The sequence below is a fragment of the Corvus cornix genome, chromosome Z (assembly GCF_000738735.6).
Source record: "Corvus cornix cornix isolate S_Up_H32 chromosome Z, ASM73873v5, whole genome shotgun sequence".
NCBI classification, from domain to species: domain Eukaryota; kingdom Metazoa; phylum Chordata; class Aves; order Passeriformes; family Corvidae; genus Corvus; species Corvus cornix.
The window spans coordinates 67,819,567-67,847,434 of record NC_046357.1 but is presented as its reverse complement, the minus strand read 5'-3'; the positions used below and the strand labels follow the sequence as shown (position 1 = coordinate 67,847,434).

General features: G+C 38.6%; 1 protein-coding gene across 1 annotated transcript in view; it reads left to right on the top strand.

Moving 5' to 3' along the window:
- The window catches only part of CAMK4 (calcium/calmodulin dependent protein kinase IV), a 139,224-nt gene that overhangs the window by 57,600 nt on the left and 53,756 nt on the right, over positions 1–27,868 (top strand). The window contains 2 exon segments of the mRNA XM_010405731.4: positions 20,017–20,079; positions 20,610–20,692. Coding sequence (XP_010404033.1) covers positions 20,017–20,079; positions 20,610–20,692 — 146 coding nt within the window.

Sequence of the window (27,868 nt, the reverse complement as noted above, 5' to 3'; positions counted from 1 at the left end):
TTAGAGGTAACAGTACTGTGCTGGGAATGCCTTATCCCCACAAATCTGGCTTGTACCTTCAGCTGGTGGTGTCTGTATACACTTGGATTTGGAAAAAACCTGTTAGAAAAAATACGTCTTTTTCTTTCACTAAAAAAAAGCCAAAAAGGACACCTTGAATTATTTAAATGTTCAGTGTTTTTTCTTTGATTTAATACGTTGTTTTGCTCAAAAAATGCCATGAAACAATTAATCCTCTTCCAGAAACTGATTAAAATACCAATTCAAACCCAAGTAAAATTAAATATTTTGTAGAGGTTTTTTTACCGCTATGAAATTGCTAGAGAACCAGTTGAGACGATAATTTATTTTTAGAGCTCCATATATGTCACACTTATACTACAGCTATTTTTGTGTGTTCTAAAAAATAGATGGTGGAAAGCAAGAAGAGGCACTAGGAGAGGAAAGGCAAGTTATGGACTGAGAGACTTCATGCAGAAAGACAGTGTGGGACACAGGGTAGAGCAGCTCACATTCTTAGGATGGGAAGAGAAGTCTGAGAGAAAGCAAGCAAGCTGTGAGGCATGGACATGATATTTATTCATGAATGATTTTGATTCAGTTTATTCCAGTGTTAGATCATTCATTATTCCATAATGTTCAGGAAGGCTTACTGTAGAACCATAAGGAAGGGTGGGTAGGTATAAACATGTCTAAATGGTGACTTCACTGGTGGTCTCAGTGCAAGATGTAATGAGTGGGTTTCACATGAGTAAAATGTTGGCATTAATTTGTCATCTTTGAACGTAAGCCAAGGTTTAAACTGGCACAAAGATTCAGTTGTGTGTGCTGCTTTTGAATTTGCATCTGTGCACTGGAAGAAGCAGAGCATGTGCATTGCTGCAGCTTATGGTCTGCCTTTCCTATGGAAGAGCAGAGAATTTTTGAGGTTTCATCAGTTCATTATGCCATTGATTTAGATAATGTTTTAGGAGTATACGGTCCTATAATTCTCATCCTGAAATGCAGAGGAAGAACTATATTTCTTAAAAATATTTCTCTGCTTCTTGTTTTTTGCCTTCATGGAAATTAATTCATGTTCACAATTGCCACATTTATGCTAGGTCTATTTATTTGTGTCTGAAACTAGTCAGTTTAGACCTTGGTAGAGTTACTGTAACACAGATTTTTTCCTTTTTTTGTTGAAGTGTAGGAAAAATGGCAAAGAAGAAAAGACTATAGTTATGTAAGTTGTTTTCACATCAGCAATAGCTTGGCTTAATGCACCCTTGGTTATATTAGCAGTGTGGTTAAGCAGTTCACAGAGCTGAGTTGTTCCCAGTGTAATTGATGCACTTTGGGATGTTTTGCTATGAAAACAAGTAATCCTCTTACACAGCTGAGCTTTTCTGTATAAATGAGAACATGGGAGACAATGCTTTAAGGAGTGCCACTGCTTGTGTCTGTTCAATTTGGAGAGGTAATTATTATCACAGGGACAGAACTATCTGTGTTAGAGTGCTCCTACAGCAGGAGATCTGATCTTTGCTGAGAGTAACTCAGTATAAAAATAACCACATGTGGGCCAAGTCATCTACTAAAATGTTGACTGGCTTAAGTTTCCTGTTGGCTTTTTGAAAACAATTAGAAAAAAAGGATGGCAGTTCAATAGTGGAGGAAAAGGGATAGGAGGAAAAGAAGAGCCTGTGATTATTTTTGATTGAGTCCTATTTCTTCAATTTCCTTCTTACATGCATATAAGGGAGCTCTGAAGAGCACATGAAATTAGAAGACAAAGGAAGATGACAGAAGAGCAAATACTCTTGATTTTTCCATTCAAACTGACTGACTGAATGGAAACAGTCTGCTGCTCTGAACAAGACTGACTCTCTGTAAAAACAGGGTGAGGGACAGGGATAGGGTGGTCCAGATTGTTCTAGAAGTGATAACAAGTGATGTGTGATTAGGAGGCTGGTGGCTGATGGGCAGCTTCAGATTTGTGAGTGATGGTAACTAAAGTGCTGTAATTTGAAGTAAAGCATTAGAAATTATTACTTTTATCCCATGGGAATGGCTTAGGTAAGAACATATGATCCTTTAGGACTGAAGTAGTGTGCTAGGAACAGACTGCAAGAAACATAAAATACCTATCAGTGTTCTTTTCATTTAAACAGAAAGAGTAATTGTTCATTTTGCGTGATTAATGCATTCCCATTTAAGAACAAATAAAATTTTGGGCAAGGCCTATCATCCAGTTCTGAGAATACATGATTGTACAGGGATTTGATTTCCTATGAGGTTCTGCATGTAATATGTTTTTACCATCTTGCTTAATAAAACAGCAGTAGATTATTTGCAAGTTTCTGGGTGGGGGAGTTTTGTCTGTGGTTTAGGGGGTTTTATATTGCTAGTTAAACCATCAAAGAGTAACAGAAAAAAACCATTTATATAAACTTTTCCATGTGACTAAAATAAAACAAAGTGTTCATAATATTGTATTTCAGTTGAGAGGTTTAATAATTCTTAACCATTAATACAAATTTTCTACAATTCCAAAAGGAGGAGAAAAAAAGGTTTTTTACTGCTTCAAAATTATTGAAGCAGAATGTTTCCATTTTCTGTTGGTTTTAGTTTTGTCAAATTCAGTCCAAGTTTAGGAGTATCTTCAAATCCTTTAATTACACTAATGGTGAATAAAATTTAGTTCAAAGAACACCTCTTGTTCTCACACCTAAAGTGTCAAAGTTGGGAAACTAAGAGGCAAGTTAGAACTTTAACTTCTAGACCTGCTAAAAGACAACTGCCAGAAGGGTTAAAGAGGTCCAAAGAAAAATTGATTTTGGAATTAGTAGGAGAAGCACTCTCCACTAATGCATAAGAAATAAAATTTTTAACAGTTCTTTAGACCTATCAAAAAAATGTTTAAAACCCAGCATCAATGGGTCAGATGAATAAGCATGCAAAATTATTGCCTGTGATATCCTCTTCCAACCTTTGTGCTTAGTTCCTAAGCATAACTGAAATGTAGGATTGTATTGCATGCTCATTATTTGACTTTTTCTAAGTTTAGCAGGACTCTTAAATTCCACACAGGTAGTAAATTTAAAGATATGAATCGTGTAATTTGGTTTTGGGGAAGTATATTTCATGAAGCAAGAAGCAAAAGCAGATCACATAGCACTTCAGAAAAAGTCATCAAATGAGCAGAGTACAGTCATGAACTTTTACTCTTGCAATTGCAGATATGAGATTGTTTTGCTTTTCACTATACGTTTTACCCTCCTTGATTACTCAGTGCTACAGAAAAGTGAGGTGTCTTTAGCATACACCTTACAAAAATTATTCTTACTGCTCTTAAGCTGAGACTTAAAAATTATGTGATTTTTAAAACCAGTCATTCTGGAACAGTTGTTGCTGCAAACAGCACATAGCATGAGGATCATATTGGAAGAATGCAGTTCTCTAAGGGAGCAAACACATATGTGCTATTTTTTATATGAAGTCTCTCATCTGCTTTTCCACTTTTTGGTGTGTTTTGAGGAAGCTAGGCAGCCTGGAGATTTTCTCAGAATCTGGGTAGGTGAATGCCTTCCAAGAAATTAGATCCACCTCCGCCTTAAATTTTGTACCTGAGTCTGGACAAGTTGCTTTAAAAATAGTGAAGAGAACAGATGGCCTCTGTTACATGGTTTCTAAACTGAGACACCAAGTGCCTGCCTACATTATAAGTCTACCAAGTGCTAACTACTGCAACTGAAGTAATTTAGGAGCTGCCATTGCAATAAAGTAACATGCTCTGCTGAAAGGAGAATAGGATTCTGGACTGGGTTGTCTGGAACTTGGGTCCTGGCATATTCCCAGTATTTCTTTTGGTTTCAACTTTCTCATTCATAAAAATGAGAAAATATTTATTTGATTTGCTTCTCAGCAATGCTTTGAAGGATAGCCTGATTAATATTTCTAGGTTCTAATTGATAGGTGCTGTCGCTTAAGAACAATTAAGTATTATGAAATATTAGACCCTGTCTGTCTCAGTCAATGAGGCATGCAAGTATAGAGACTGTTTTGGAGAATTTTCATTTTGATTTCCTCTTCTTTTATGTGTGGGCATCCTCCCTCACACAGTTTGTGACGCTTAAATAATACTTCTGCAGCACTTTTATCAAAATTAGTATTTATGAAGCAGCATTCTTCTTGCAGGCTGGTTGATATTCCAAATCAGACAAGCATTCAGGCCCATCAATTTTTTCTCAGATCCGAAACAGAGCAACAGCTTTCAAGCAATGCACATTCTGGAAATAGCTGGGCTGGGATTAATCTCATTGGACAAATAAGTTAGACAATTTGAGTCTATGTCTGTGGATCAGAAAGGAGAGTGAGTAAATGTAAAGGGAATGTTGATGGTTTGGCTTGGATATCTAGCGTTAGGGTCTGAAGGAGATTATAATGGTCTATAAGGCATACCTAAAAAGTCTCAATTGCATTTATGTTTGCGTATGTATATATAGACACACACGCACATATGTACATATATATGTACTTTGGGAAGAAAGGACAGGCAACTCAGGAAGAGTGCAAGGATGTCCCTGGTCACGTAGAGAGAAAATTAGACAGGTGAAAGATCAAATAGTTCTTAATCTGGCCACTGCTGTGAAAGATAATGAGAAGTGTTTTTATAAATACATAACAAAAATGCGGCCAATGAAAATCTCCACCCTTTATTGGATGCAGAGGCAAACACTGGAACTGAGGATGAGGAAGAGGCTGAGGTACTTAATGCCTTCTTTGCCTCAGACCTCAACAGTAAGGCCTGTTATCCTCAGGGAACCAGCCCCTGAGCTGGCAGACAGGGACAGAGAGCAGAACAGACCCTGTGCAATCCAAGAGGAGGGAGGGAGTGACCTGCTGAGCCACTTAGACACTCACAAGTTCACGGGACCAGATGGGATTCATCCAAGGGTGCTGAGAGAGCTGGTGGAGGAGCTTGCCAAGCTGCTCTGCATCATTGATCTTCAGTCCCATCTAACTGGGGAGGTCCCAGATGATTTGGAGGCTGGCTAATGTGATGTCCATCCACAAGATGGACTGGAAGATGGATCTAGGGAACTACAGGCCTGTGAGCCTGAACTCAGTGCCAGGGAATGTCACGGAGAAGATCATGAGTGCAATCACACAGCACATACAGGACAGGAGATCAGGTGCAGCCAGCAGGGGTTCAGGAATGGCAGGTCCTGCCTGAGCAACCTGATCTCCTTTTATGACCAGGTGGACCACCTGGTGGATGAGGGAAGGGCTGTGGATGTGTCTGCCTGGACTTCAGCAAGGCCTTTGACACTGTCCCCCACAGTAAACTCCTGGAAAAGCTGGCAGCCCATGGCTTGGGCAGGTTCACTCTTGGCTGGGTTAAGAACTGGCTGGATGGCCGCGTTCAGGGAATGATGGTGAATAGTGCTGGATCCAGCTGGTATCTGGTCACTGGTGGTGTCCCCCTGGGATCAGTGTTGGGCCCATTTCTCTTTAACATCTTTATTGATGCTCTGGATGAGGGAATCTGTTGTATCCTCCATAAGGTTGTGGATGAGAGACTAAGTTAGACTAGAGTGTTGATCTGTTGGAGGGCAGGAAATCTCTGCAGAGGGATCTGGATGTTTGGATCCATGGCCCAAGGCCAAAGGAGTGGTCAACAAGACAAAGTGCCGGGTACTGCCCTTGGGTCACAATAACCCCTGCAGTGCCACAGCCTGGGGCAGTGTCTGGAAAGCTGCCTGGTGGAAAAGGATCTGGGTCTGCTGGTCAACATGAACATGAATCAGCTGAACATGAGCCAGGTGTGCCCAGGTGGCTAAGACGACCAAGGGCACGTGGCTGGGATGAGCAATAATGTGACAACAGGACAGAGACTGTCCCACTGTGCTGGCATTGGTGGGGCCACAACTCGAATCCTCTGCCTGGTTCTGGGCCCTTCACTGCAAGAAAGACATGAAGTGCCAGAGAAGGGAATGGAGCTGGGGAACAAGTGTAAGTTCTTTGAGGAGCAAGTGAGGAATCTGGGTGCACCTAGCCTGGAGAAAAAGAGGCTCAGGTGACTGTATTGCTCTCTAAAACTGTCTGAATGAAGGCTGTGGTGGGAAGAGGGTTGGCCCCTTCTCCCAGGTAACAAGGGACAGGATGAAAATAAATGGCCTCAAACTATAGCACGAGAGGTTCTAGTTGGACATCAGGAGGAATTTCTTCACAGAAAGGTGATTAGACATCAGAATGGGCTGCCCAGGGAGGTGGTGGAAGCACCATCCCTGGAGGTGTGTTCAAGAAATGATAATGTGGCACTCAGTGCTCCTGTCTCTTTGACAAGGTGGTGATTGGTTAAAGATTGGATTTGATAATCCTGGAGGTCTTTTCAACGCAAGTGATTCTGTGATGTATATACTCATGTATGTTTTATATACAAACATATACAAACACCTATATACGCACACTAGAAGATTATGTTAATATGATATGTATTTAAAAATTCTCTATAGTCCCAACTCTACAGGGAGTATAGTTGGCTTTTTGGGTTTTTCATTTCCTGTTGCAGTGAATTGGTGGTATTAAGTGGTTATCAAGAGGCTCGTGCAAATGTTTGGTCTTTTTCCTTGAAGGAGCACTGCTTTTGGTTGAGCCTTCCCAACTGATTAGGAAGACAACTGTCAGGATGGGAGGGGCAGGGGAGGAATGGGTGGAGACTTGTGTATCACAGTTGGCATAATCAGAATTAGTAAATTGTTCCTTTGTTGACTTCAGGAGAAAATGATGTATGTTTGTAGCTGTAAAATTAAACCTTCTATTTATTGCCATGTGGCCTTATGTGATTTATATTTTAAGTACCTCCTGCCTCCATATGCCTGTTTCTCTATAAACCTTAGATATGAGTGTGTATATATATATATATATACACACATCTATGTGTATATGCCTATATTTATACAGCTATATCTGTCTATATCTATGTATTTCTATATCTATATTTAATCTATCCAACTGCATTGGTGAAGTAACTGTCAGTACTCATAGTGGACAGATATCTGTGAGTGATAAAGTTTAGCAGATGTACCTGATCCACAAAAAAAGCAAGAGCTTGACATTTGTATGACATGCTAAGGCAGCATCCTTTTTTCTTCAGACTACAAATGTGTGGAATATATTCACATTCATATGTATATTTAAGGTTATTTTTTTCCCCCACATTGTATTAGTGTGTTATGTTCTGATTTTTTTTTCAAATTTTTCAAAATAGGGAAAGAATTGTGTACATGTAAGCCTACATGAAAACAGTCAACTGCACATCGCTGTACATCATTAAAAAGGACTATTTTTGTTAACTAGCTCACACATTGAGTTATTCATCCACATCCACACACACACATATGCACACCACACAGGCCACTGCTTGGTAATTAAAGGGAAAGAGTAATTTCTTAACTAGCACTTAATTACCACTCCACCTGCAGAACTACCTATTATTTTTCCTGGCTTTCTCATTTTTCTTCATCCACATCATCCTCTCATACATATGCAGTTCACACTGTTATGTTTTTACTGAGAGATAAAAAAAAAGTTCAGACAAAATTATTCTGAATAAAGAAATAAGGCAGTAAAACTTCGAGTTTTCCACTGCTTATTTTCAGCTTTCCCTCTTATGTGAGGGGAGTCTGGCTTCCACTGTCTGATTCACTACAGTCCAAAAGAAATTGCTTTTGAGTACAAGTCCATCGAATGCAAAATGTCTAAAGAAGAACAAAGAAGTTAATTTTACATAAATTCTCTACAAAATAGGAGAGAACCAAAACATTTTTTCTGCACTAAGTTACCAGTAGATTTTTGCTCTAGAAGCCGTGAAATCAGACACCCATCAGTGAAAGTGGAAATTTTACTGAAAAAAAAATTTATGAGTTGTTTTAGTCCTTGCAAAGAAACAAAAAAAATAATTTGTTGTGTCAGGACAACTTTTAGGAAAGGAAAGAAAAAATAATCCCTTTCTACAATTGTAAAAGCCTGCCCTATGTGCATAAAGTTATTTAAAATCTGATTTAAATTGTGTTGTATGATATCATTGTGAGGTGCCGGCATTATGTAAAAATCACTTAATACAGAATAATTTTTTTTAACCATCACCATTTAGATTGAATTGCTGTGTTATTCTTGAGTAAGTCAGACCTTTGGTTAAGATTTTAACATTTGGCAGTATGTATTATATTTCCTTCTTCCTTACCTAATTTATAGGTACTCAGAAACACTCATTTTTGGTCTTTACAGCTTACTTTTCAGAAATACAAAGATCAACTAATAAAAAGAGAAAAATATAAAGCTCAACTCATTGTTATGCCATTCAGGGAAGCTCAACCTACTGTATACATTGCACTGTTGAACAAGTAGTTCTGAGTGATAAATTCCTTTAGGCGATAGATTCAGTAAAATACCCCCAAACCCAAACAAATGACGCACATTTAGTTTTGAGCTGCTTGACAGGGACTCTTGTGAAATTATCTCAGCCACAGATATTATTCCACCAACCTATCCATGCACATTTTGCTCCTTTCCTCTTGCTGCAATTTGTCTTCTCCATGGCTTGAAGCAAGCCTGGAGGAGCTCTGTGTGCCTGGGGTGCACATAAATGTGGAGGGGCAAGACAGGGAATAGGACCAGAACCTCTTCCTCTGTGAGGCTGTATTTAATACCTAAAGCCAAGATGCAACCGTACAAAGGGATTTCTGAACAGTGGTGCAGAGGTAAATATTAGCCTATCCTGAAATGATACCCCTCCTCTTTGGAAACCTTTCATTATTTACAGCCTGTTAAAGAAATTTGGAGACGTGCCTTGACGGAGCAGAGGAGGCCAAGTTTCTGCATAAATGGAGAGTCTGTGAAGCTTGTGCTGGGGATCTCTGAAACTGTTCCTCCTCTGCATTTTAGAAAGTTTTTGTTTTCCGGTGTGAATGGTGTGATGTTATCATCACAGATGTGGCAGTTATTCTTTAGCAGGGAGAGAGATTCTAAGCTATAGAGTAATGAATTAAAGGAAAGCTGTCTGTATGCACTAAAATATGAAGAGGGCAAAAGATAAGAAATGGCAGTGCTTTCTCCAGTGCTGGAAGTTCAGGTGTTGGAATAAATCACAAACATTTTATAACTTAAAATGTGTCATCCTGTGCTTATTATTCTGAAGCTGAGTTCTCTGTAGCCCCTCAGAGAGGCAAATCTAACTGAAGTCTGTAGAAAGGAGGATTTATTTTACCAAGGACTCTGTAATCAGCACGGTCTTACTTGACAAACTGGCTTATTTCCAGATAAAATATATGCTCTTTGGCTGAGATGGTCTTCATTTATTTCTGTCTTTTAAGAGAAAGACCAACCCCATGTAGGGAGGAATGGAAAAGCAAAGGTGGAAATTAACACAGCAGCTGTGTAAGCAGCACAATCTGAGGGCTCTGTTACAAAAGCTTCTTTGAGAAATCAGGAAGACAGCACCTCTGTCTGATTTCCTTGAGATACATCACCTGAGCAGAGGATCTCTCAAGACTAGAATTAAGGCTCAATACAAAAGTCTAAGCTGAATGTTGTGACAGTTGACAGCTGTAGCATCGGTGTGTGTGAGTGAGGCTTATGACCAGTTTTTGTCAAACCAAACTTGCTCTCTGATCAAGTCACTAAAGAAGGGTTTTCTTAATGAAAAAGCCCCAAACAAAACAACCCCAAAAGACCCAAACCCCCCCCCAACCAACAATACCTCACCTAAACCCAAAATCTGAATAGATAAAAAATAACTAATATCTTGTTTTCATACAAAAGTAAAAAAAAAAAATCCCACTTCCATTGTTATTCTTCCCCCTTCATTTTAAGCAGTCTTCAAATACTACTGTTTGTTTCCAACAAGCTATTCCATTACACTTTGCATATTTTTAAAAGCAGATGTTTCAAACTCCACCTGGACATGTCTTCAGTAGATGCAGCTGAAACGAGCTGGAAGCATTTCCATAAATAACAAGAAATAGCATAAACAGGATGGTTTATTTTATACCTCAGTCCTGTGATATCCAAGTAATTTTCTTTTACATTTTGTTGGAGACAATTCTGATTTCAAATTTTTGTTTGAATTGCAACCATTACACAAAGTGCTAACTTGTGAGGGCTTCTAAGCAGCACTCTCACAAATATCAACCTGTAGAAATTTATATTTTGTCTGCAAAATACATAGCACTCATATAGTTTTCATCTCTTTGTAAAGTGATAAAAGAATAGTGCTACAAGAAGAAATAGCATTATAAAAATTGTAGGTTTCTGGATTGAGTAGTAAACACAGTAGATACAGGACTTGAATGTAAAAATAAAAGAAACTGCAAAGTCAAAAGAACAGAGGATTTGATGTAAAAATGTAAGAAAACACAAATCAAAAGAACTCCATGCTATGGCTTTCAAGCATTTTTGGGAAAAGTCGTAATTCTTCAAGATGAAAGCCCTAATTCCCACAAATAAGAAACCATAAATCCGTTAATCAGAAGTCCAGGAAAATTATTCATTTCACCATTATAACTAATTTCAGTTATTCTTTTTGGGCCATTACTGTGTTACAGCTGCAATACCACAGTGAGAACTCACATTAGCATTGCCATGTTTTATGGATGAGGACCACAGGAGCTAGAGCTGTAAAGTATTTGTATCCAGGCACTTGGTACCACAGTTCACAGCACATAAACAACTACCCCCTGCCTTCTTTACTTCACAGGTAAAATCTGTCTTCTCATCTCCACACCTATGGGGTCTTCAGAGGTTATGGTTATAGTTTTGGCTTTGGTTTTTTTACTTTTTTAAATACCAAAATTGCACCTGAATCACACAGTAGGCACCAGAGAGGGGTTTCAGGTCAGGTATTGTGTGATTTGCCAAATCTGCATGTGATTTCACTGGCCATAAAGGGAGACATAAAGTTTCCTGAAATTCAAATATTCACCTGTTCTGGTTCTGGAACACATAGCTTACAACTGCCCCCTTTCAGCATCTCCTCCATTTACTCCTAAATTTTATGAACCATCGGGGAACACAGGATCAAATATGAAAGGCACACTGTGGTTCTTTGTGCACAGAATTCATGGATTGAGGTGACCTCTTAGGGAGGGAAGTCGCTGTGTATTCCTTCTACTCTCAGCCTGCTCAGTCATATGTGCTTTTTTTCCCAGCACAAGTCACAGTTCCTGGCAGAGGAGGCAAGGTAATGTGCTCCCATTCATGTAGCTGAGACATCCTCCACTGGGATTGGAGAGATGTAGGAGCAAAAGCAGTCCTGTATATTATGGTGTTATTTGTTGACACATAGTGCTAACAAGAAAGTCTGAGCTCACAGTTTCTAATCTATGAAGCAAGCTCTCTAAATTAGTTACAAAGCCTTGCTTTCACATCTGCCTACCTTTCTTAACCATCTCACCATCTCTACATGCTTCTCTGTATCATCTTCCAATTATATAAAAAACTTCTCATTTTCAGTCCCTGAAAGTCTTCTTCAAGGGATTCCTTCCCTGTTTTCATTTGAGCACCCACAGGTTTTTTTGTGTTATTCAGATTATAAAGTATATAACCTGTAAATCTGAAGCAGTTTTGGGGTCAATGTGTATGAGTCCTGCATGTGTAGAATTACAGGTTCTGGATACCATCAAGCAACACAGAAATTGCTTCAGGACTCTGAATTTGGGGCTGACCTACCAGAAGAATTCACTGGGATCCAGACATTACAAGTCTCCCAGTACAGGGGTCATTTGAGCAGTAGGTTGAGAGATTCAGGATGGTTCAGAAGAGGGAATCTGCATGACTTAAGTTGCCACTGACATTGTCATGCTTTTATCCCACCTGAAATATTTTGAACAAAACAAACTCATTTGATCATCAGAGCCACAACCAAGCCTTCTTCACTTGTCATCTGTGTAACTGCTTGTCAAATGGAATGGTAGAGCATGCAGCCCCATACAGGTAACTATGAGTAAAATTAATTCTAGCCTAGATGAAATTGCTTCATTGATCACATGGACTTATTTGATATCTGTGATAGAGATTATAATATTAATAGTAGTCCTGATGCATGAAACCTTCTTTGGGTAACAGTAAACTCATGGTTCTATAAATACGAGTTGGACTGAGAGCAGGATGGGCCCACCAGCTTATTGTTCGTATGAAATTTCTTAAATTGCAGCAAGCATGGCACTTGGCTAATGATATAAGCAGGTATAATGTATTCCAGATCTTTATCATGCAGCTCAGCACCCCTGAGAATTCTGAGTGATTTTAAGATAAAATATTGTACAGCATGACAGGAAATGTCCTATCCTCTAATAGCTCTCAATTTCTAATTGTTATGTGGCAATTTGTTTATTCAGAGGGATGGTGTGAATGTGAAACCATGATGTTTAATACTAGTTATATCACCCAGGATAAAAGCTGGATTGATAAGTTTTCTCTGGGAGGAGAGAAAATTTTTGGATTTGTAGTTTTATAGGTGAAAAGCAAGAACACACAAGAAGATGGGAAGTACAAATTTATAAATAGAACCATAAATACATCTATTTTGACAAAAACAAAAGAAGTGCTTACCTTTGATTTACACATTGTTCTTGCATCTTAAATGTGTCCTCCTCCACCCAGCTTTGGGAACAGTAACAATGGCAGTAACACACTATAAATAGTGAATAGCTGAAGTGAGCAATTCATGAATACCTAATAGGCTTAAATTTGTTTGCATAAACTGCTCAAAAATTATCTAACATATTTGCAGAAATCTGTGTATTAATGAGACAGGGAAAGAAATAACAACCAAATTAGTCATATAGTAGACCATAGCCTATAATGACGCCTATTCTAATTAATATATAACTTGTTTTTTACTCTCACATAAAATGTGTTGTTGCAAATGACCAGTGTTGTGCAAGCTGTAAGTGGCTCTGAACCCATCCCTTCACCCTGTGGTGATGCCACCAAGTTAATATAGGTGAGTAACAGAACCTACTCACAGAGGATTTTGCGCCAGTGGGGAATGTTACCTGCATCTGGTCGCCTTTACTACTGAAACCATTTATTTAAATATGCAGGGCCTGTAAATCTGATATGTCAGAGTGTGATTTACTCTGCTGAAGTTTATACAGTCACAGGAATTATCTGTATCCATCTGATGGTTTGCCTGCAAATGTACTGTGCTTTTCTTCAGAAACAGAAGTGCTGCTTCTTTGATGGAACAATTTACTCTTAACAGACTGACAGTCTTATCCCATGCAGATAGATCAGTCTCTTTCAGCTTCTACAAACCCAAGTATTTGCAGCCAACAGCTTTGTGTGTGCTACCAGACTTTTAGTCACCTGACAGGACAAATGCAGGCACATTGATGTAACTGGCAGTATTCTCATGCAGGTGTGTTCAGTCTGAGGACTATGCATCACTTGAAGGACTACAGCTGTGAATTGGAAGCATGGACATGTGTGCAGAAAATAGTTGCTGTAGTAATTAATAGTATTTTTTTTCAATAATAATACAAAATTACTTATGGAGGGTAAAAAATAAAAATCCTCAGTAATCCACTGTTGTTGTTTAACCCCACTAAGCCCCACAGAGCTTATCACTCTCTCATCCCCAGCAGGATGGGGAGAAAATCAGAAGAGGAAAAGAGAGAAGATTCATGGGTTGAGATACTGACAGTTTAGTAGGGAAAGCAAAAGCTGTGCACACAAGCAAAGCAAAGTAAGGAGTTCATCCACTGTGTTCCATGGGCAGACAGGATTTCAGCCATCCTGAGGAAAACAAGGCTCCACCACACAGAACAGTTACTGAGGAAGACTCTGAATTATCCCCCTCCTCCCCGCTTTCCTTTTTCTCCTAAAGCTTTATGCCCTGAGCATAATGCCTCATGGTCTAGAGTATCCTTTTGGTCTTCTGGAGTCACCTGCCCTGGCTCTCTCCCCTCCCAGTTCCTTGTGCACCCCCATCCTGCTAACTTGTGTGTTGGGAAGAGAAGCAGAAAAGGCCTTGGCTCAGTGCAAGCCCTGCTCAGCAATAACAAAAACATTCCTGAATTATCCGCACTGTTTCCAGCACCAATCCAAGCACAACCCTATGCTAGCCACTGTGAAGAAAATAAACTCTATTCCAGCCAAACCAGCACACCTACACAGTGAAAACTCCAGGCTGAGTTTAGGGAAGATACTACAGGATTGTGCTGTTGCTGTTGTGCTTTATTGAGCTGTTTATTGTGCTCTTCAGGGAGCCCATGTTAAGCTTGAGTGAAGACAGAGCCAGAACAGTCTGCCCAGCTTAAAATACAAAAAGGCTGTTTCAAACAGTTCTGTTTTTAAGATAATATTACTCCATTAGGAATTCAAAGGTCGATCCCTTAAAAGAGAGAGCTACAGATCATGCTGAGAAGGTCAAGCAATGCCCCACTAAGAACAGCCAACAAAACATAGGAGGAATTCTTTACTTGAGAAACTCTTATTTTCATTCAAAAAAAGGTCATTCAATGAATCAAATCATCTGAAGCAGCTGTTAAATAAATGTTCTAGTTGGAACAATGATGTATCCCTTCATTCAGAGGGATCAGCTTTTTAAAATTCTGCTTTTACCTACTATCCACTGCAATGCTGATTAGAGAATTACACCAGAGTAACTTAGAGAAGTGGACTAAGTTTCATGTAAATCTCTATTTTCATTTGTCCTATGATTTTTCTTTCATACCACTTTCTGTACCTTCCATGATTCTTTATAACTTATGCTGAAGATTGACATCTGTTTCTTGTGTTGATACATAGACAAGATCAGGTTATTTTAATACTATCCATCTTTTTAAAGATATACAAAAACACATTCAGAAGTCTTCTTTAAAGTGTTTTATCCTTGAAGTCTTGACTGAAAGACTTTGTGAGAAGATACTCTCTGTGTGAACTGGGCAGAAACTGGAATTCCTGTCATTCAGGACATTCTGAAATTGAAAAGCAAGACCTTAAACTGCATAGGAAATATGTTCTTTGAATCTTCTTCTTGTGAAGATTTATTTAAATTCAGGCTTTCAATTCAAGCCTATTTCTTTTTTTCTTGAATCTCTCAAGAGAGCCTAGGTAACCCAGCAGTCTTGTGTTCAGTTGTGACAGTTGGGAGCAGACCTTCAAACCACCAGGGAACTGGCAGTTCTGCTTGTGTGTAGCCTATGTCTGTACAGGTTTTAATATTTCAGCTTAACTGTGAGAAGAAAAAATAATGGCAAAGTTATAAAAGCTAATTAGCAATTGATGCCATAAAATACAGAAAGGTTTAGGCTTCAGAGCAGTTACTGTATGAGCAAATAAAATTTTGTTTCTTGGAAGCACTTTTAATAGTGTGGTGTCAAGCTAATAATGACTTGCACCGTGATCCCTGTAAGTGCACAGAGGCACATAGTCAGAGCCTGACCTGCTGGTTCAATAAAGAATTCATTGCTAGTATTAGAGGTGTTCATGTGAGTCAAAAAGTGGGGTATTAATTAAGGAGCTGTGCAGAGCTGGTGTGAACAGACTCCCTGAGGTGGGCAGTGCTGTGAAGCTCCTTGAGAGATGTTTTGCATGGGTTTCTTCACACGCATTGCCTGGGCAGAATGTTGTCACCCAACCTGCAAATGTGCCCCTTGTATCCACAGTGCCTAGGGGAAGGAGAACAGCAGAGACTGAACTTGCAGGATGAGGAATGTGCTCTTCCTCTTGCTTTCTACTAAGTTTGAGGGTACAGAGAACATCTGTTGGCCACCTGTTTTCAGGGTGGTACCATATTGCAAAGAGGCAGCTGGATTAATCTGTGTAAGTGGTGGTTCATTTTATCTTGTTTCATTTCGTTCAGATAGAAACCACTTTAACATCTCAGTGGTTTTTAGCATTACTCCACCTCACCATCTTGGGGCATGGAAACATGGAAGAATATCAGCTTTCATTTAATTTTTCAGTCCTTTCCCTGTTAATGTGAAATTTATAAATAAGAAATACACTGATTATAAATCTAGTTCTCCTTTCCTGCATGACCAGTATCAAATTTCAAAGGCATAGTAATTGCAGACACAAATCTATAAAAGAGATAAATACCTAATTCTACTGAAGTGAAATAAATGGAGAGACAAAATACTAGGAGTAATCCAGGAATGATCACCCTTTTTACGTAAATGCTTTATTATAAATTAAGGGAGCAGCACTCTTAGATTGCCTCTCGCTCCTGAGTTCAGGCTGTTGTATCTTTGCTGCTGCAGGTACTTTATCTAGTTAGATTAAAGCCAGCATGCAGGTGCTTATCTGTGCTACAGTCACAGCTCCTGGTTTGCTTGCTAGAGTTTACTGAGGAGCACGGGAAGCCACAGCACAAGGCAGTGGCTGTGTAGCACCTACAAGAAGTTCTTGCAGATTTGCTGCCTTTCAGCATTCCATGTGCCTTCACAGGTAAGCTGCGGAAACATGTAGGTGTTGTGGGTTTTAATAATCACAGGGCATCTAACAACTTTGGGTTTTTGGCCTATGACAGTGAAATCTTCAAGCCAAGGGTCATCAGCAGAGGGCTGATAAATAACTATTTTGGGATTACCTGGCAAATGATTTCTCTGATTGACATGGGTGTTCCACAGCAGGTTGCTGCTCTGCTATCACAGCCTATCACAGCAAATGCCTCTTGATTGCTTGCAATTTAAAGTTTGCAAATACAGAAAATACAGCTCAGTAAATTTGCACCAGTGTTAAAAACATCCAACCAGTCATTTACAGGACCTGGCACAGAAGTAGTGTTTTTTTCACAGAGTAACGTAATCATTTAAGTAGAAATCAAATTATACTGATTAAATATTTGAGCAAAAGCATACTCTAGTCCATTTAGCATAGATTAAAAGCAAAGAAAAAAGGATAGAAGGATAATTGCTAAACTAGTGGAGTGTGAAACTTCTGAAAGTTAACATTTGATTGTTTTTTCACTTCACAAACAGACCAGTTCTGCTAATCCCACTATTCTTGACTGTAATATACTCACAAAGGTCTCACTGATGTTCCTGTGAGTAATGCTAATTTAAGGAAAGCTCAGATACTTCTCAAGCATTGTACTGCATATTTAAATTTCATCCAAAGAGGAGGAGACAAAACAAAGAGTTTTGCAACCTCATTTTGATCAGTTATTACATACACAAGAATCAGACCGCTGTGTTTGATCCAGCCCAACATACTTAATTTGCCCAAACATTGTGGTAATGGCATATTTTGATTAAATTACCCGAGTTTTAAAAATTGTTACTATAGCAACATACACTCTAGAGTGAGATGCCTGACTCTCATCCCAGCAAATAATTTCTGTCAGGAAATTATTTGATAGGATGATGATAGAAAAATTCAATATAAGTAGTTGAATTGTTGATACTCCTGCCCAAACTAAAAATAAGCCAGGTTTGGCCCTGACATAAGTAGGCACATCTTTTTTCAAATTAGCTGAAACAGGGTAAGTGTTGATATAACTTTTTCTGTACTTAGTGTAGGAGAGGGTAAGAAAATAAAAGTGACAAAATAGGCTGTCTGTAATAAAATGTTATTACTAATTGTGGTCCTTTTTTTACTCTGGAATGATTCATGTCACCTATACGTGCCCATTTCTGTTGTAAAATCTGTCCCAATAGCCATTACATATAAATATATAAAACTCCTAAGTGTTTCTCTGCAGCATATTTGCCACTGCATCTTATCATCTTGAATTTTGAGGTACCTTTTAGTCATACCACCATATGAGGAAGTGTGAAAGCCTACTGTTTTGTGTCAGGTCACAAACTTGATCACAGAGGACCTCACCTACAGTTGCAGACTAAATGTCAGTGGAACCAAGAACCTGAAACTGAGTCTTAGTCCATGTTTTGACTTAGTTTGTTGCTACCTGCAAGATAGAGGAGGTCTCTGTATTTTCTCACTTGTAACTACTCAGTGCCAAAAGGGGGCATCTTTAGATTTTGGGCAGTCTTTTCCATGCTTGCTTCCCGGTGTGCTTGGTGCCCAAACATTTTCAAAACTTCAGGAAGAAAACTGTGGGTTGTTCAGTCTGTAGCAGTGCTCTTGGGTAAGGTAAGTTTTTCAGTCTAAACTGCTCTCCTGGGGATATCACTGTCCATGCACAATTGCACATTAATTTTCCTGAGATGCAAAGCGTGTCAAAACAGTCACAACGTCTATTACTGTGTGAATCATCAAAAGCCCTTTGCTGCCCAACAGTGACCTTTGGAGGCCTTTGCTGCATGTTTGCACTCACTAAAGTAACCCAAAGTGATGCCAAGGAGATGTCAAAACCGAGCAAGACCACAGGCTGGTGCTTGCAGCATTTTAGGAAAAGTTCACAGGAGTCTATTTTTCAAACCTGCTGCTCAGTGTTTATGTAGCAGGAAAAAGCATTTATTAGTCGCATTTGGAGTAGAAAGCAATAAAGTTTATAAAGCATGCAATGGTCACAAGCTTAAAGGGCCCTGGATTTGAGCCCAGAGCAAGTGTTTATCCATGAAGATTTTGTTATTTGCTGTATTCTTCACCCTCAATTATATGCTCAGGTAATGGAATATTTAATTCCTTTTTGATATTTGATTCCTCCTCCTTCTTACATGCACTGATTTTTTCCAAAGCTGGTTTTTCTTACTTCATTTTGCTTCCTGGCAGTCACTAGAAGAGATTGAATGTCAATAAGTTTTAAGAATGCCCCGAGGGCTCTAGTTCTCTACTCATTTACACCACTGTCAGAGCACTGTGGCATTACTAAGCTGGAATCATCCCTGGCTGACACAAGGGGAGAATCAAATTCTGCCTATCCAGTAGTTCTGAATGTAATGGATACTTGGATTTTGTTGATGCTGGAAAAAAAATTTCTGAGAAGTAGCTCTCTTTTTTCAGGTGATAAAAAAAAACCCATGTGTCTTCTTCACTAAGAATTTGAAGGTAATTTTATGTCCCTTTTAAAGGTTTATATATAATGACTGCCATTCATTTCCCATATGATATAAAAAACAAAAACCAAGACTTGCCTTTGATGAAAAGCCTCCACTAAAAAAAAGCAGCACAAGTCTCTCTCAAAATGTTCTGCTTGACATCATGTATGTCATCAATTTTGAACCACACAGTGACTTGCTGACTCTCATTCATTTCATAACCCCCTGAGCCATCAGTGTAGGACTCCTCTAGGATTTCGGAGAATATTTGCAAACCAGGTAGTTTCCTCATAAGTGTATTAATTGCCTTAGCAACTTAAAAGCATTCATAATTTGCTTACAAACATTTTCCATTCTTGCTTGCTTAAGCGTTCTAGTTCCAGGAGACCTGCAGCTTTCTTTCGTGAATTAAATATTCCCTAGCTCTGCCTTTCTTGTGAGAAATGACTGATGTCCCCCAAGAACATAAGTTGTCCCTGAATTGTTAAAGACTGCAGTTTGAAAAGAGAAGGGGTAATCTTCTCAGAGGTTTAACCCATAATTTCAATTAATAGATCATACTGTTAGAGATAATTGAAGCCAGTTGAGGTTAAACCTTACACGGTGGCTGGGGGTATTTGGCCCTTGCATCACTTTTTTGTTCTAAGCAGTATGTTACACTACTTTGATGAGCACATCCTACATGCAGAAACCTTTTTCCAGCACAGCTGCTGATCAGTGTGTCTAAAGGAAGCTATCCTAGCATAAGCTCAACAAACATAAGTAGAAATAGACAAGGCCAGAACTTGAGTAAATTTTCCCACTGTTTTCAGATATCTTTCCTGTAATCTACACCTTATGTGACTTACATGTATATTTGTAATCATTTTGCTGGATGTGGACATTTCTCTGTTATAGTATGTCTTACGTTAATGGAAAAATTCTCTTTACAGTATGTTTGACTTGTGATTCTCACATCAACTTATTCTCCTGGGAGGTCTAAAAGTGCTATTCATACATAGCATCCTGTGATTCATCTACAAGTTTCTATGGTGATCATGGAAATAATTTGTTCCATTTTTCCTTCCCCATTTTTAACCAGGTAGACAAGAAAATTGTCCGCACCGAAATTGGAGTTCTTCTTCGCCTTTCGCATCCCAACATTGTAAGTTTAGCCATGTTCCTTCACTCCACATTTGTTTCCTTGTTTTTTAATGTACTTTTTGTTTATGAGAGAAGACTGTTGTGGTTCACCTGTACAGCCCTGGATTAAAGCTTTGGGTTCTCTTTGTGGGCATGCTAGCAGCTCTTTAATGAACATCTGTTGAGTTATACTTCCATTTTAAGATAAAATGCTGATGTTCTTACAGAGTCGAGTGAGAAACCACATGAAAGAAGTTCTGCAAATGAAAGTAGAAGTTGGTGTTTTCAGTCCTGGGAGGGTAGGAAAGGACTTACTTTTCAGTTTCTCTGAGAGATTGGCAGATGGCTTCTTAAAATCCTGCATTTCATAGAGGTTACTGAGGTATGAGAATAATCAAAAGAGTACAAAAAAAGAAAAAAAGCTAGCAAAAAAAAGTGGGAGAGAACAAGGTAACTCTCCCAGCTGTGGTCTATTTTCTACTGTTGACCTTCAGATGTGCTTAGCAAGAAGACAAATAAGCAAAAGAAATACTTTCTGTTATCTTTTACCAGATAAAACTGAAGGAGATATTTGAGACTCCTACAGAAATCAGTCTTGTTCTGGAACTGGTCACTGGTGGAGAACTATTTGACAGGTAAGTTACCTGTACACACCTCTCCCAGTACCTTCCTTCCCCAAGGATGTTAGAGTTCAAATTTCTTCTCTGTGTGTAATCCCTGTGTTAGTAATTACTGGAATTATTTCACCAGCATATGATTTATTCACATGAATAAATATCTGCAGCAAACAGCTTAAAAATGCCTTTGGAAATTTTATCAGTAGACTTTTTGGAAATTATACATGAGCTGAAAACAGAGGAATTAGCTAGTAAATGTTGAAGAAAGGTGCTCAGCAGACACATAGCATTGAGTGTGTTAGAGCAGAAAAAAGGTAGGAAAAACTGGCAAAATCTCATTGACCGGTCATCATAAAACATGTCAGGCAGCAATGAGCTTGCCAGCAGGACAGTGTTACATCAAATGAAAATTTCGTAAGCAAACTAACAAGAAAGAAATCCTCTTTGGTATTTGCTCTGTTTGTGAAACATCTGGTTTTGCTAAAAAGGTTCTGCAAGACAGCTGTTGAGTTATGAAGGTTTTGCTCATGAGGCTGCACATGCTTCTGGAGTAGGTGCGTATGCATGAAGTGAGATGATTCTGTAATAGTGTTGGGATGATATTTTACTAGTAGGGATTTGGGTTTTTTAGAGCAAGAAATGATAAGAAAACCATTTTATACTGGCTTGAGTAAATGAATTAACTTACTGGCATTAGGGATTTCCAGCTCACGTAAGAACTTCTGTAATCAAAGTTTAGTGTTATAGAGGAATATTACAAAAATACGTGTCAAATGTTAAGTCTGAAAGTATCTTTCATTTGAAAAAACAAAAGCATACTTCTTTTTTTAATACTGTGATCATATCTTCGACCTTGACAAGAACTATTTCTAAAAAACAACAACAAAAGCATCTACTACTGTGACATCCTAAGTTTGATGGAAGAAAGGTGATTCCTCTCTCAATACTCATCCAAAGCAATGAGGAGAGACATGCTGCAAGTTAAAGAACCAGTGAGGGCCCTGAGCTGGAGAGGAGCCTGGTCAAAGTGCCTTACCTTTCGTGTGGGCCTTTATGTATCCAGGTGGGTTTCAGATTAGGTCATTTTCAAGAAGGCTGTATACTCTACAGGAGTCTTTGATGAGAAGATTTTGCAAAGGCAAAACACAAATAATGCAGTGAAATGGTTGGTTCCTGAGCAGCAACCATCTTTGTGGTAGAAGAACTGAAGAGACTAGACTTCATAGGATCCAGGACAGGGAATTACATTATTTGATGAAACCAGGATTTAATATTCTGACCATTTCAACATATTACAGTCTATTCTCAGCAGTTACTACTAGATTTGAGCTGTCAGATTGATCTTTTCAAAAAGATTGGATGTTTGATCCAATAGTTTGGACAGCTAAAACCAGCTGTCTGGTGTTTTGACTAGAAGCAAAGTCACTCAGATTGTGGAGCCCCCTTGTGATGCTATAGATGAGTACCAACACTGTGGGGATCTGAACTTTGCATCCTCCTTTGCTTCTTGTACAACAGAACTGGAAACTTTGTCAATGCAGGCCTCTGTGATTTGGAAAAAGACCCAACAAGCAATGGAGCAAGAAAACATAAAATTATTTTCAGCTCTTAAGCTAGGAATAGAGTATTACTTCACTCTTCAACTTTAAACTAAAAACAATTAAATAGAAATATGCAGCTGAGATGTTGTGCACTAGTGACTCCAGTTAAACATTAACTCTCTCTCCTTTCTCAGCTTCGATGAAGGATTAACACTTGCATTGTGCTATACAATGGTTGCCCTTGGAGTTTTAGTGAGGGTAAATTTAGCTTTCTGCCTTAGGGCATTCACCTCTCAAGCTTAATCCTTTCAGTCCTTACATCTTTTTATCATGTGTGAAGGAAATGTCCAGACTGACAGAGAGATCACAGAAAGGAGTGCACTCCTTTCTCTGTACTTGTATGATTTGCATCCCAGGAGAAAGAAAATGACCCTGGAATCTCTCTTCCTGGGCAGAGGAGTTGTGTCAGATGTGGAGGGAGAGCTGTGACCAGGTCTTGAGATCCACCCCACTGTTGTCCTCAAGGAGAGACCCTGTGTGGGCAAGTAGGACCCCAGTGTGGCCTGGAACCACCTCCAGGGTTTGGAGTACCTTATGTGCCTTATTTGTAAACCACTGCCCATACACAGACGGCAATGCAACTTTTGTACTCTGGAGGAGTTACTCTTATCCCTCTTTCAAATCAGCTATCAGCAAATGACACTACTGGGCCTGTTACACAAGCACTCCCGCTCTCCTGGCTGCAAACATCCTCATTGCTGTTACTGCTAAATCTTGTAATATGCCACTAATTTTTATATCAACTGTTTTATTGCTCTAGTTTTCTGCCATCCCAGATGTCCATTCTTTTTTTGAATAGTATTTGAGCTGCAGATGAGTAAATTCTTTCATGCAAACATCCCTCTTATCATGAAGATGATTTTATAAATACCCAAGATCCAATTAGTCTTCTAGAATCTTATTAGCATTGTTGATGTGCTGCTGGTTTCATGCCACTCTAACTAAAAGTTCTGGGTAATGAAATTATTCACTTCCTTCACCATATTTAACATTACTGTCAAATCATCCGTGTTATTGCTAAAATTAACTTTCATTATGACAATTTTTCAATTGTGTTACCTGAAAGGAGATAAATTCAAATGAATGTATCAGTTTGACACCTGAGTTAATATAGCTCAAATCAGATTGGTTTTGGCTGTATTTTTAAAAAAAAAACTGTTTCCCAGACTTCATAAACCACATTGTAGGTCATACTCTACATACCACCCCAAATACAATAAATATAACTGTACTTGAAACTGGAGAAGTCTGTGTAAATTAGAATATTTATTACCAATGTACATGATGATTTTTGCCAACCCAGTAAGTGAGGAGGGACAAAGAGCTTGTGGAAAAAAATGACAAAGAGAGTGGCAGACCAGTGGAGGAATTCAGCAGGACAGAGAGAAAAATGCAGCAGGTCTAAATTAACTGGTATTGAAGTTCTTTATGGGTTCTGCATCTCCAGCCTAGTGGGACATACTTCTGATATTTGCTTGCCCTCCTCTTTCATTCTGGCATGTTTAAAACAGACAGGCATTGTTGAAGTGCATTTAAACTGGCAGTGTTTTGACAGAGCCCCAAGAGACTGTCTTCTGATAAGGCTCTGAGTGTTCCAGCAATGGTGAGCCCAACAGCACAATCTGATATCTTGTCTTATATGGCTAACTTTTGTTGAAGCTGGTCTTTTGCATTCAGATTTTATTCATATCTATTGTCTTTCAGCTGAATCACCACCTTATTTCTTTTCCAAATATGAATTTCAGCAAAAACAATCAACTCTACTTTAACTTTATTTTAGTCAGAATACCTGCAGATTGCTAAGAATAGTTTTTGTCTTTTACATTTCAAATAATAATGTCAATCCATACACTCCTCTTGTTTTTACTTTGGCATCTTGACCACAGACTCTCCTGATTCTTATTTCATCTTATTGTTAAGTGTAATGTCTAAAAATAGCACTTACAACTGACAGTCTCTCGAGTCACTTCCATTTCAAGTTTCATGTAATTTCCTCTGAACTCTAAGTTCAAGCTCATATTCTTTTATGCACTGTACATTAACAAAAATATTAATTGTTCTAAAGAACTTGCCTTTTTAAGAGAGGTGGGAATGACTGCCTCATGGACAAAATATAGTGAAGCCTTCCCAGGCTTTAGGAACACCTTTTTTTTTTTTTTTGCTTTTGGAAATTAAAATCGCTAAGCTATGTCAAAAATAGTCAAGGAATTAATCAGTCACTAAAGTGGGGGCTTTTTTTAGGAACTAATGTCAGAATAGCACCCTCTATTTCCTTCAGTGCTCTGGTCTCATTGTGTCATGGCAGTCTGTTTTCTGAACAGGGGTCAGAGAAGTCCTTTGGACTCCCTGCTTCATATGACCATGTCACAGATCCCTCACTCAGGACTGGAAAAATAAAAAGAGGTTGGTGACTTGACTACACCAACTATGCCTGGAAGTAAAAACACAAAGCTCTGATAAAAGTGCTCCTTGATATCTTAGTAGCTCATTTGGTTTCACTTGAATTTAACTTCAGTAATGATAAAACCCAGTAATTTCAGAAAAAATACATGTGCATTAATGCTCATTTGTAGTCTTTTCAATGTAATTTGCTATTTCATTCTCATACAGAATTGTAATAATGCCTTTATACTTTTTTTTTTGGTGGTCTGTGCCTAATTTTCTATCACTCTGGAAACTGGGAAATCCTTTTGTAAGTTGTGCACATCAGTGCCTGTGAAGCTCTTTAGTTTATTAGATATTTTTAGTACAGAAGGTTCTTGTGATTATAGCTCCTCTTACAGATGTATTCTCAGTTTTCTACCACAGCCTCAATTTTGTAACATAGATGTACATAGTCTGGATGCCAGAAAAATTAGGAGAGATACACCTGTTAAATTAAATAGAAAGTTGATTGAGGCTTAGCTGAATTCCTTAATTATTAACAAATTTTAACTTCTTGTCTTATTGAAACACAGAGAGGTTTTGACAGCTGTTGAGGTATATATACCTAGAGTGTATATGACTGTACCCTACACATATATATACATGCAGAAAGTCCCTGAGTGACCCAAGTGCTAATGATGTGTCTTCTGTGCCTTGATTCAACACCTGAAATTATAAAGTCACTTAGGATGTGCATGCTTTGTACATTTTGAGTTTAATTGCTTTTTTGCTATGTACATTATGAAGAGAGTGTAAAGTGAAGTAAAAATGTTTTAGGAAGAAGTGCAGTTTCCCTAAATATTCAGAGCACTGAAATGCTTTTGCTAGCTGATAATTAAGGAGATTTTTTGATGAAAGCCTGAAAAGTAAATATGTTTTACATAATGTATTTCTCAGTTCAATGTTAACCTTTAGTCGCTGTTGTAAGGAATGCATCACAGACCTGTGCACTGTAAGAGGTGCCAAGGCCACCAAAGAAGGTCTGGAAGAGGTGAACCTGAAATAATCCTGAACTGAATAATGATCATGTGAACGCTCCTGGGAATTGTGACATAGAGAAGTATAAGGACAACCTGAGTTATGCAAGCTGTGCCCAGTTCCAGCGTTTGATGGTCCATTGCTCACTCTTGCTGGCAAGTAGGTGGTGTGCCAGAGTGAGCGCCAGGCCAACGTGTTTAAAATGTCATGGCAGCTAGAACTGCACTGGTTTGGCATGGAGGGGGTGGAGTGAGCAGGTGGGTCACCTGAACTCAGGTAGTATCTTTCCACAATCCTTTGGCATCCACAGTTTTGGCTTTTGTTTCTCAAACACCTCTGTAGTCTCCTTATGTGCAAATTATTCCAGTGACTCTTCAGACTGATAATTAGGTTCAGTGCCAATATTAGGAAAAACTTTCTTTTTGTAAATTTGGCCAGTATTTGTTTGCCTTGTCCCCAGCAGGTAGAGAGAAGGTGACTATTTTATTTGTTAAAGCAAACGTTAAAGCAAACTGTCATGCAGTGGAGGATTGTGGAAGACTCTATTTTCTCAGCCCCTGCAATCTTTTGTCCCCCATTATGTTTTCTATGTGTCAGTTACTGTGTATTGGACTTCCTGCACATTCCCACATCTTTCCTGTGTCATGGAGCCCTTAGATAGACAGAGAAATCCAATTAAAGCCTCAGCTGTTGTTGGCAGAGCAGCTTCATCGGTGCCTTCAGTGCTGCTCTTTTTCCCTCCCCAGGCCACTGCACCTTTTGCAAGCTTTCATTGATTCTTCTCTTTGCCCCCTCTCTGCAGGCTGGAGTTGTGACATGCTTCAGTAATTCAGTGTGTTGCACTGCCTCACACAGTCATTCACACAGAAACTTTTGAGAGGGACGCTTGAGCAGCCAGTGCATGACACTCTGGCTTCACAACCTCTAGAAGCAAGGACTATTATTTTTTAAAATGTCTTCTGAAATCAAGCTCCCGAAAGATGAACTTGTCTATTTCTGTGGGTACTATACTAAGGCTGAATTGGAAGTAGAAAGTTAAGGAGGTTAAGTTAAACCCTAGTATGAGCTATAAGATATATGTAATCTTTCTCTAAATGCTCGTGCATGCCACATTTACCAAAAAGTGCCTCTTGCTTAGTAACAATGGAGGGAAAACAGTTTTCCTGAACGACTGCAGTGCTGAACTTCATTTCTAAACACAGTATTGAAGAAAAACTTCTACTTTGTTTCACAGGGAGTCAGATGCAAACCCAGGTCAGTATTTCCCATTATCTTTTTTCAGATCACAGACAGACAGTTTGAGTCATTAGAGACAATAACAGCTAGTCTGCTCTGGACTATGAAAATGGTTGTAAAATAAGGGAGATTCTGAATCAGAGCTACTTTTAAAAATATTTATTATTCGTCAGTTCTGTAGTATGGAAAATGCATACATATTTATGAGGGAAACCTTTTTTTTAACTAAACAAATGCATCAGAGCAACCAGGAATTGCAATCACTTCAATACAGACATGAACCAATAGATCTGTGAATCATTCATTGAGAAAGTGTCCCTTGTGGAAACCATTTTGCTATTGAATAGAGAGATGTCATTTTCTTTTCCTCTTTCTGCTAGTTTTCCATCTCACTTTAGCTTGTAGAAATCTTCTAATTTCATTTTAATTGAATACAAGAATTTGCATAAGAATTAAGAGAGCAGTTTGAGGAAAAAATCTCCATGACAACCAAAGCGTTTTAGATAAATTAACGTTTATTATATAGAACCAAACAATTTTAAAAATTGTTAGCACATACTTGCATTGGAACAGGATTTGTATGTGTCTTGGGCAGTGTCTCACCTGAGACTGTGCATAAAGTAGCATGAAACAGTCCGCAGCTAAGTTATGGTGCAAGGGCTTTGGGTAAAAGCCAGCCAGAGGCAGAATGAAATGACCCTAAAAAGAGTGATGGCTTTTTTTATGTCACAAGAGTTATAAAGGATGGTCTGCAAAGCAAATACAGACAGTGCTTAAAGAAAGCAAAACAATGTTGGGAACTGATAAAGTAATAATTTTAGATGGCCAAGTTGATTTAGCAGGACTTTTGCAAGCCATACTATATGTTTCTAAATTCAGCTAATACTCAAATGCTACTGACTCCACATCGTGGAGAAATAGTATTTATAGTAGCAACATTAAACGATTGCTAAAT